Raw genomic sequence first — 11,049 nt, forward strand, 5'->3', positions numbered from 1 at the left:
TCTGGGTGTAGTTACTATGTCAGTCAATGTAATAAAAGTATTAGATACAGAGTATTATACATTCTTCACGTGCTGATGTTGCTATACTGATGTATTATTTACATTACATTGCACTTACAACATGTTGACGTACGGGTATTTCAATTTGGACAAGAGTGGGTGCATTAAATTTTGAAAGTCAAATCATAATGAGAATTTCTAAAACATGACATTTCCGAAGGAATTAAAATCTTACACTTTGGAAGGTGAGCCAACAAAACAAATTGAGGCCAACTTTCAAATGAATATGTATGTTTAAATTATAATTATTTTATATTATCAGGATCTTTGGTACACATTGGACATGTTTACAAGTCATTCTGTTGGGCTTCCATTGTTTTATTAATCTTAGTTAGGACCTAAGAAGGTTTATGACATTTAAACTGATGACATAGTCACATTGTGAGACTTCTGGTCCTAAGCTGGCAGTATAAATAAAGCACCATACTTATAACATCAAGGATTTAAATGGGTTCAGACACTTAGGGAACAAAATATTTTTTTCGGTCTTGAAATTTCTGAATGAATTTCTTTTCACAAGGGATAAAAAATACTTATGTGTGATAAGATTGGAAAATTGGAGAAAGTCTGTAGACGAACACACAATATACATTGCATCGCTCGAAATGAAATAACACCGCCCACACAACTCTATTACACTACTCAACAAGATGATTACTAGCACAAGGGCGAACAAATAAACATATTCAAATACATGAAACATTTCGCGATAAAACGCATCTGTCCCTCAACATTTTTATTTTCTGCTTGTGCACTTAGGTAGGGCACTTGCTAAGACAGAGGATTCATAACTGAGAAGACTGCGGTTCGAATCCCAGCAACCATTGAATTAGAGAAAATCATCGAGTTAGACGAAGACCATTTGTAAGATTAAACTAATAGTGATTTCCTTCAACAATATTTGGTGAATTTGTAAAATTGATAGTAAAGGGAGCACTTAGTAATGCTGTGATACCCACTAAAGTTGTGAAGAAGCTCTCTGCTTTAACACTAAGATTCATGATTTGATTTCGGATGTTTTCTAATCTTGCTCCGACATTTTCAGGTATCACAAAGGTTCCCTGTTGAAAATGAGCGACAGGTTATCTTCAACGTTAGTTCAAGACCAATCTAGACTTTATTATTTAGCTGTTCTCACTATCAAAAATGTACAGAAATCTGATAGTGGAGAATACAAGGTCATTGCCAAGAACAAAAACGGAGAAGGATCGTCGACCGTGAACTTGAACTTTTCCGAGGAAGATGGAAAGTTGAAGTAAGTATACCACTTCCAATAAATTTCAAAAGGTACAATCAATTTTCAAAGAATCAGCACCAAGCTCTCACAATGCGATGGTTGACTGAAGGACAAGCCATTTCAAATGTGGTTAGAAATCTTGATACAAAGATGATGAGAAAGGGTTTTTATATATTGTGATCACCAACAGGCTATAACAAAAGATGGCATTAGAAAAATAAAACTTTTGATTATATCAAATAAATCGCCTCCAGGACCAAGGTTTCAGGATCATTTATCCCGAGATAGATGCAGTAGATAGCTTATTATTATATTATTCTAACATGGAATGTTTGTTATTCCAGAGTTCCTGGGGGCAAAGCACCCCGGTTCCCCAAGAAGCCCACAATCCACCAGGATGGAGATCTCCTTGTTATGGAGTGTGTCCTGGAAGCCAGTCCTATGCCAGATATCATTTGGTATCAGGGCACCAAAGTTATTGAAGATACCGGACGAATCAAGATGTCGAAGAAGTCCATAGGCAAAGACACGTACTTGTTACGCTTAGAAATAAATAATCCTACCAAAGACGACGGAGGAAATTATAGGTGTAACGCTTGTAACTCTATCGGAGAAAGTAATGCTAATATTGCCCTCAACTTCCAAGGTACGTATACCACGCTGCTTCTTAATCCACCCCCTGTCCCGCTTGCATTTACATTCCGCTCTGTAACATCCCCCCCTTCCTCAACCAAGTTACAACCGAGTCTAAAATCAACGGTGTTTGGTTTGCTCTGTGTTCTTTTAGGTGGAGAAAATGGCGCCGGCTTCGCTCCATCCTTTATCGAAAAACCAAGAATCATTCCAAACGAAAGTGGAACGCTCATACAAATGAAATGTAAATGTTCTGCCAAACCCAGACCGGAAGTCAAGTGGTTCAAAGCAGACAAGCTTGTCAAGGAGAGCTCGAAAATTAAGATTATTGTCAATGAGCAAGATGATACCTATGAAATCATCTGCGAAATTACGGTGAGTTTTAGACAAAAGGAAAGGATTTCTTTCCAGTTTCATCTGTCATAGAAAAAAATAGAGTTAGGTATTACCTAAGTTCAGTCAAAGCTATACTTTTAATTTGGCTGATTAGATTATTTAGAATAATATTATTAGACTGTCGTAGGTATTAGTCATGATAATGAATCTCCATCCTCATATCTCTGTTCATTGTTGTTGTGTATTCCAGGATCCCATTGGTCCAGACAGCGGCACCTACCGGTGTAACGTGAAGAATGAATTCGGTGAATCCAACGCCAACCTCAACTTGAACATCGAAGCTGAAGCTGAACCAGAAGGAGATCCACCCACGTTCATAGAGAAACCGAAGATCCGTTCTGAACAAGGTGGAAAACTAGTCGTCATGGAATGCAAAGTGAAAGCCAAACCAATGCCAGAGATCGTCTGGTTCCATGAGGGAAAAGAATTACAACAGACGGATAGAATTTCCTGGAATGTGACGCTCAAGGGTGACAAATATCACATCCGTCTCGAGGTCAAGGACCCGAGAAAAGAAGACACTGGACTCTATAAGTGCAATATAAAAAACTTTCACGGGGAGCTGAATGCAAATCTAACTCTTAACATCGAGAGTAAGTTTTCAAACGAGTGCTTTATTTATGTCCGGTCTTACCACAGAGATTTTTCAGTTAATCCATAGACTCTGTGTTAACTCTCAGTGGTAAGATTCATCAAATATAGAGTTAGGTCGAATAAGGGGATAGTGGGAAAAATGGGATTGGTGAAAACGCGATCTTACCACAGAGATTTTTCAGTTAATCCACAGTTTAAGAAATACTCTGTGTTAACTCTCAGTGGTAAGATTCATCAAATATAGAGTTAGGTCGAATAAGGGGATAGTGGGAAAAATGGGATTGGTGAAAAATGGGATTGGTGAAACGCATTCAGGGTGCTCAAAAGTTAACACACCAATCTTGAACGGGGCCATTTACTGGGTTAATATATATGGAATTATAGTCGAAATTTCCACAAAACGCATCGGATTATTATTATCAAATTGGATACCTAGTTTAATATACTTCTGCCCGCTCAGTTTCATTTATTTATTTTTCTCTGTTTATTTACTAAACCATTTCTTTCCCTCCTCAGTCGTGCCTGTCATTCGGGAAGTCCCTAAAGTTGTCACGATCTCCAAGAAGAAGACCGTTGTCATCGAGTGCAAGGTTATGTCCATGTATGAGCCTTCTGTGACATGGATGAAAGAGAAGAACACCGTCAAAGAGGACAATAAGCATGTTGTTCATATTGAACAAGTCAAGGATGTGAGTATGAACTTTGAACTTTGGTTAGGAATAGTGGAAAAAAGAGGGCCATCGATAAAGATTATTTATTATATAGCTCCATTTTATAAATGATAGTCCCCCCCCCGCTAAAAAAGAGAGGTTAGGGGACAAAGAGGGCAATGAAAAAAGAAGATAATTATTTTTTTTATTCCTTATCTCCGTTTTATAAATGATATTGGCACTTGGAACAAGTTACACAATTTTAAATTACATTTATTGGAGTACTAATTACTCACTCATTATTCAATAAAGCGTGCACATCAGGCCCTCCAAAAAATGTCAAGCCAATAAAAACAGTGGTATTCACAGAGGAGATACGAATAAAAGTGTAATGAATAATTATGTAGGTACACGTGAGTTGGCCATAGCTAATAAATCTATTAATAAACATCAGAAATATTTACCTCATTAAAACGAACATTCTAAAATAATACTCATTATTCAATAAAGTGTGCACATCAGGCCCTCCAAAAAATGTCAAGCCAATAAAAAACAGTGGTATTCACAGAGGAGATACGAATAAAAGTGTAATGAATAATTAAGTAGGTACACGTGAGTTGGCCATAGCTAATAAATCTATTAATAAACATCAGAAATATTTACCTCATTAAAACGAACATTCTAAAATAACGATTTTGAAAAGTATAAAAAATATAGGTCATCGCGACAAATATCAACTTCCAGGCCAAAATGTGACCCGAAGTTGGCCAAAAATTTCGAATTTCTTGAATAACTCGCGAACGGCTTGCTTTAGGAAATTTTGACCTAGCCTATAACCACCGCCATAAAAATATGAACCTGTGTACAAAATTTCAAGTTTCTACGACTTATTGTTTAGACGGCAACCTCTTACAGACAAACAAACAGAAAACCAGTCGTAGAGACTTACCGTTTAGACGCCAACCTCTTACAGACAAACAGAAAACCGCTCTTATTAATAAGATTGAATTGAATTGAATTGAATTGAAGATGTTAAGGCGTTCTCTTCCCTTGTGTGCCGCGTCCACTTTTATTTAGGACTATTGCACCAGGGCTCTATTTAGGAGGGTCGAGCTTAATTTTTCCCCTCTACTGTAGGCTAATCTTCGAAAATTTGGTTCACCCCCCCCCCGGGGCCCCCCCTTTTTCCCCCCCCCCAACCCCCCCCGCCAAACTCCCTTTCACCCCCCCCCGGTGCCTCACTCTTTGCACCCTCGCCAACCCCCCTCGACAAACTGCCTTATTGCCGGGGTTATTGCCCGAGGCATTCTCTTCCATCCAACCCCTATTTTCTTCCCACAGGAAGATGACGAAGAAGACGATGATTTCTCCGAAGAGACCTCGATTTCGACGAAAAAGAAAAGCGAACGACGCACTTCCCAGGTGATTCAGAAGGATGAGATCAAACAGAACGAAGTGAAAGAGAACGGATTCGAGGATGAAGAGGACAAGAAGCCATCCAGGAAATCCTCCATCAAATCTGACGTGAGTGGGGAATAAGTGGAAAATAGGGGATTATTATGAAGTTAGTTCACTAACAACGATAATAGCTTTATTCTTTCTTTTATAATTCTGAGGTGACGAAGACATTGTGAAAATTCATCCTTGAAAAGAATTGAATTCATCTTTTCTTTTTATAATTTAAACAAGGTTTTATTTACATAAGTGTAAACTCTACTCCTGAAATATATAAGACCTTGTTTAGACTGCGGGAGTAAAGAGACTTTTCTGGCTCATTCTGACAGGATAAGCAAGGTATATTCTATTCCATTTCATATAAATTTTATAATTTCGAATGGGAAATCCTCCGTTTTAATAATTTTTGGATGGCAAGGTTTTATTTACATAAGTGTAAACTCTACTCCTGAAATATATAACACCTTGTTTAGACTGCGGGAGTAAAGAGACTTCTCATTCTGGCAGGATAAGCAAGGTATATTCTATTCCATTTCATATAAATTTTATAATTTCGAATGGGAAATCCTCCGTTTTAATAATTTTTGGATGGTAGTGAGTTGAGGGTTGGTTATCCTCTACATGGGCATCGGAAAACCATCCTTCAAGTCAAGACTCATCCTTGAGGGATGTTCAGTAATACCAGCCTTAGTAGTGACTTCAAAATAATCCCATTTTATATTCCTCCTTTAATATTTGATCCTTCATCTCTATGAAATGTCTTTTGTAGAGTTCCTCAGCAGTCAGCCTTTTTCTGTAGTTACTTGATTCTGTTCTGTTCTATTCACCGTCTCTTCCTAGTTTTTAAGCTTATCTTTAATTAATTTTCCAACATCTTTGCTGTCCATTTCAAATTTCTGCAGATTTTGTAGTTTCTTTTACAACATTATATTTTGGGTAGTTTACCATAACCATAATGGGTATAAACGGTAGGCATTTTTATTTGAATTGGGTCGTTTATTGAATGCCCATTTATAGGAGTGCGGACACGGGAAAATTATGTATTTACAATAATAGTATGGGTCCAAAACTAACATGGTCTGAGTAATATGGGTTAAACTTGAAATTGTAGGAAAAATCAGCTAATAAAAAATGTTACAATTCACTGGTAATAGTTAAAGAGTATATAGCTTTGCTAATACTCACAGGTTATGTAGCTTTGGTAATCTCTATCTCTCTCTAGTAGCGTAATACTGTAGTTGTGCCCCTGTGTATTTTATCTTGTGTCCTTGTCTAGTGTGTATCTTACATTTGTCTTGTGGTGCTCTGTTCCACTTTTGTTTTCACAGACCACTGAAACCAAAGAGAAAAAGACGGTGAAAAAAGTGTCCACGAAAAAGACAGAGGTAAGTTGTCTGTCGTAGGTTCGTAGAAGCTTAACCCATCCTTTAGGGCAGTTTGCCCCTACACATAAGCCTCAAAATGGGCTTTTTGTATGAAGTTGTCCTTCCGATCAAAATTGGCTTATGATTCATATGTCATGCAGACAAAAAAGTCACTTTGAAAGGATTTGTCTCTTTTTTTCTCTCTCTATTACAGAAAAGATACGAGTAGGTTATAAAAGCAATGCATGAATAATCCAAGATAAAAAATTGCTCAACACCCCTTAAAACTCCATGTTAATTTAATAATTTGTTAATCGTACTCTTTGTAATTAATCAAATTTCTGTACTAGTACTCGTATAACACTTTTTGTAGTATCCCCAGTAGTTGTATATCCTTGCATGACAATGTCCTTTTTGTTTTGTTCGTCAGGATGGTAAAGACAAGCCCCTCTCAAGGAAAACTTCACCAAAGGTAAGCAATATCTACTATATCTCGATTTCGATAAAGCATTTGATTTGATTTTATTTATTTTTTCGAATATCTTGAGACAATATTTTAATTTCACAGTTTTCTTTTTATTAATCCATCATCTATCATTTGTGTTCTCTTGTCTCTTGCTCTTTGAATCACTCGATCTCTACAATCTTTACATAGAAGCCTGCAAGGTTCGCTCATTTCGAAGTCATCTTTCGCCATCATTTTAACCGCCAATATTGTTTGGAGTCATGAAGAGGAAAATATCATAAAAGATTAACATAAAATATGTACAATGAAAGAACTTGAATCTGAAAAACAGAAAAAAAGAGACAAAGAATCGCTTGATAAAAAAGCAGATGGGAAACAAGGGTTGCGTTCGTGAAAAAATTATAGACGAAAGAGTAAATCTTAGACGAAAAAGACGTCGCCAAGAAGTTTTTTCCTTTATTTCTTCTTCGTCATCTTTAGACTAAAACAATGAAGATCAATAAAGTATTCGTAAGAATAAAAATATAAATAGGAAGACAAAGTAGTAGAAGCGAGAATTTGCAAAGAAAGAAAGAAGCAAAATGAAAATTGGAAGAAATGATAGATATTTTAACAATAAAGAGATAGATATAGATATAATTATGTATATATATTATAAATAATGAGGCTGAATATACCCCACATGTAGATTTTGGTGGCATAGATTCAAGTATAAAGATAGATTTTGAAGATAATAGATTGATTTTGAAGATCATGCAGAAATAAGTCGAGTAAAGTTAGATATTCATAGAAGAAAATATAGAATGAACAAAATTAGTAAATCCGTTGACTTATTCAATATTTTCCGTACCTCAGGTTTCTTTAGTGATGATTTTCTTTCAGGTTTATCTTCAGTTTTGTCTGAAGTTTTCCGCCAAGATGTTTTTTCCTTTATTTCTTCTTCGTCGTCATCTTTAGACTATAACAAGGAAGATTTGATAGTATTTTATTTGAAAGTAATTAGAAGTCAAAAGAAGAAAATTATTAGGTAATAGTTGTTAAGTGGACATTGCACACGTACCAATAGATGACAGAATTAAATAGTAGCAAAACAGATGAAAATTAGATCGATAAATAATTTATAATTATGAACTGTTAAAGAAGATTTAAAATGGAAGAGTTGGTAAAAAAAGTCAAGAGTGTCTAATAGAAGATAGAAAAGTAAAGAATTTAGAATAAAATTATTCATAAAAAGAAAAGATTAACAAAGTTAGGTAAAAATGGAATGGAAGAATTGATTAAAATTAGAGAGAGTATTTATAGGATTCTTGAAGAAAATAGAATAAAATTCTTGATGAAAGAGATCATGAACACAGTTAGTAGATCAGTTGACTTCCAGGTCTCGCATACCTCAGGTTTCTTTAGTGATGGTTTCCTCTCAGGCTTTTTATCTTCAGTTGTGTCTAAAGTTTTCTTCAAAGATGTTTTTTCCTTGATTTCTTCATCTTTAGACTACGAACAACGAATATAGTGAAAGAAAAGTATTAGAAGAAAGCGTAAAGGAATGAGAGTAGAAGAATCAACAAAGTTTGATTTTTTGAAAACAATAGATAAAATAGATAGAAGAATGTACGAAAACAATAGATAATGGGAAAGAAAGCAGAAAAGAATACTAGTGCAATAGAGAAAGTATAAAGAAAACAGATTGATGTAAAGAAGATAGTTAGTAAATCAGTTGACTTTAAGCTTGTCCGTACCTCAGGTTTCTTTAGTGACGATTTTCTCTCAGGCTTCTTGTCTTCAGTTATGTCTGAAGTTTTATTCAAAGACGTTTTCTCTTTGATTTCTTCTTCGTCTTTAGACTATAACATTGGAGAAAACGAAAGAATTCATGAAATCAGACGTATTTCTTTCATGTGATAAACGTTCAGAGCATTGTCATGTGAATGAGCCCAATAAAGAGAGAAAGAAATGATAATGCTAAAATGATGGCGAAAGATGACTTCGAAATGAGCGGACCTTGCAGACTTCTATGTAAAGATTGTAGAGATCGAGTGATTCAAAGAGCAAGAGACAAGAGAACACAAATGATAGATGATGGATTAATAAAAAGAATAACGTTCAGAGCATTGTCATGTGAATGAGCCCAATAAAGAGAGAAAGAAATGATAATGTTAAAATGATGGCGAAAGATGACTTCGAAATGAGCGAACCTTGCAGGCTTCTATGTAAAGATTGTAGAGATCGAGTGATTCAAAGAGCAAGAGACAAGAGAACACAAATGATAGATGATGGATTAATAAAAAGAAAACTGTGAAATTAAAATATTGTCTCAAGATATTCGAAAAAATAAATAAAATTAAATCAAATGCTTTATCGAAATCGAGATATAGTAGATATTGCTTACCTTTGGTGAAGTTTTCCTTGAGAGGGGCTTGTCTTTACCATCCTGACGAACAAAACAAAAAGGACATTGTCATGCAAGGATATACAACTACTGGGGATACTACAATATGTGTTATACGAGTACTAGTACAGAAATTTGATTAATACAAAGAGTACGATTAACAAATTATTAAATTAACATGAAGTTTTAAGGGATGGTGAGCAATTTTTATCTTGGATTATTCATGCATTGCTTTTATAACCTACTCGTATCTTTTCTGTAATAGAGAGAGAAAAAAAGGGACAAATCTATTCAAAGTGACTTTTTTGTCTGCATGACATATGAATCATAAGCCAATTTTGATCGGAGGGACAACTTCATACAAAAAGCCCATTTTGAGGCTTATGTGTAGGGGCAAACTGCCCTAAAGGATGGGTTAAGCTTATACGAATCTACGACAGACAACTTACCTCTGTCTTTTTCGTGGACACTTTTTTCACCGTCTTTTTCTCTTTGGTTTCAGTGGTCTGTGAAAATAAAAGTGGAACAGAGCACCACAAGACAAATGTAAGATACACACTAGACAAGGACACAAGATAGAATACACAGGGGCACAACTACAGTATTACGCTACTAGAGAGAGATAGAGATTACCAAAGCGACATAACCTGTGAGTATTACCAAAGCTATATGTATACTCCTTAACTATTACCAGTGAATTGTAACATTTTTTTATTAGCTGATTTTCCCTACAATTTCAAGTTTGACCCATATTACTCAGACCATGTTAGTTTTGGACCCATACTATTATTCTAAATACATAATTTTCCCGTGCCCGCACTCCTATAAATAGTCATTCAATATACGACCCAATTCAAATAAAAATGCCTACGGTTTATACCCATTGTGGTTATGGTAAACTACCCAAAATATAGTATTGTAAAAGAAACTACAAAATCTGCAGAAATTTGAAATGGACAGCAAAGATGTTGGAAAATTAATTAAAAATAACGCTTAAAACTAGGAAGAGACGGTGAACAGAACAGAATCAAGTAACTACAGAAAAAGGCTGACTGCTGAGGAAGACATTTCATAGAGATGAAGGATCAAAATATTAAAGGAGGAATATAAAATGGGATTATTTTGAAGTCACTACTAAGGCTGTTATTACTGAACATCCCTCAAGGATGAGTCTTGACTTGAAGGATGGTTTTCCGATGCCCATGTAGAGGATAACCAACCCTCAACTCACTTCTTCCCACAGGAAGATGACGAAGAAGACGATGATTTCTCCGAAGAGACCTCGATTTCGACGAAGAAGAAAAGCGAACGACGCACTTCCCAGGTGATTCAGAAAGATGAGATCAAACAGAACGAAGTGAAAGAGAACGGATTCGAGGATGAAGAGGACAAGAAGCCATCCAGGAAATCCTCCATCAAATCTGACGTGAGTAGGGAATAATTGGAAAATACAGGGGATTATTATGAAGTTAGTTCACTAACAACGATAATAGCTTTATTCTTTCTTTTATAATTCACACTGATAGATTCTGAGGTGACAAAGACGTTGTGAAAATTCATCCTTGAAAAGAATTGAAAACAAACACCGGCTTTTCAGTCTGCATTTGAAAGGAGCAACAGATACACAAGTTCCTAAGCATGTCCTACCGTAACGCCTCCTATCTGTAAAATTCAAGCCGACCGTATCGAGTAAATCTGTAGCTTCATGCTGGACATGAATCCTACCGTAGCGCCAGATTTAAGTTATATTTCTCCTACCATAATGGCGGAACCATGATTTCATGTGACACATGAATCTGTCCGCAAAA

At 35.7% G+C, this 11,049-nt stretch overlaps 1 protein-coding gene and 1 long non-coding RNA gene across 2 annotated transcripts; both read left to right on the forward strand.

Annotated features, from left to right (window-relative positions):
* Positions 1 to 1,070: 1,070 nt before the first annotated feature.
* LOC103521012 (disorganized muscle protein 1-like) lies at positions 1,071 to 10,667 on the forward strand (the record flags this gene model as incomplete). Its single annotated transcript, XM_008486116.3, has 9 exons — positions 1,071 to 1,315; positions 1,642 to 1,943; positions 2,085 to 2,305; positions 2,517 to 2,919; positions 3,437 to 3,609; positions 4,912 to 5,094; positions 6,354 to 6,410; positions 6,820 to 6,861; positions 10,485 to 10,667. Coding segments are annotated over exons 1-9 (1,749 nt in total), but the record flags the coding sequence as incomplete, so codon positions are not given.
* On the forward strand, positions 4,892 to 7,080 carry LOC108253893. Its single transcript, XR_001809834.2, has 3 exons — positions 4,892 to 5,094; positions 6,354 to 6,410; positions 6,820 to 7,080. It is a non-coding gene; the product is annotated as an uncharacterized LOC108253893 (long non-coding RNA).
* Positions 10,668 to 11,049: the final 382 nt, after the last annotated feature.

This window comes from Diaphorina citri, unplaced genomic scaffold, assembly GCF_000475195.1.
Source record: "Diaphorina citri unplaced genomic scaffold, Diaci psyllid genome assembly version 1.1 scaffold4392, whole genome shotgun sequence".
NCBI classification, from domain to species: Eukaryota; Metazoa; Arthropoda; class Insecta; order Hemiptera; family Psyllidae; genus Diaphorina; species Diaphorina citri.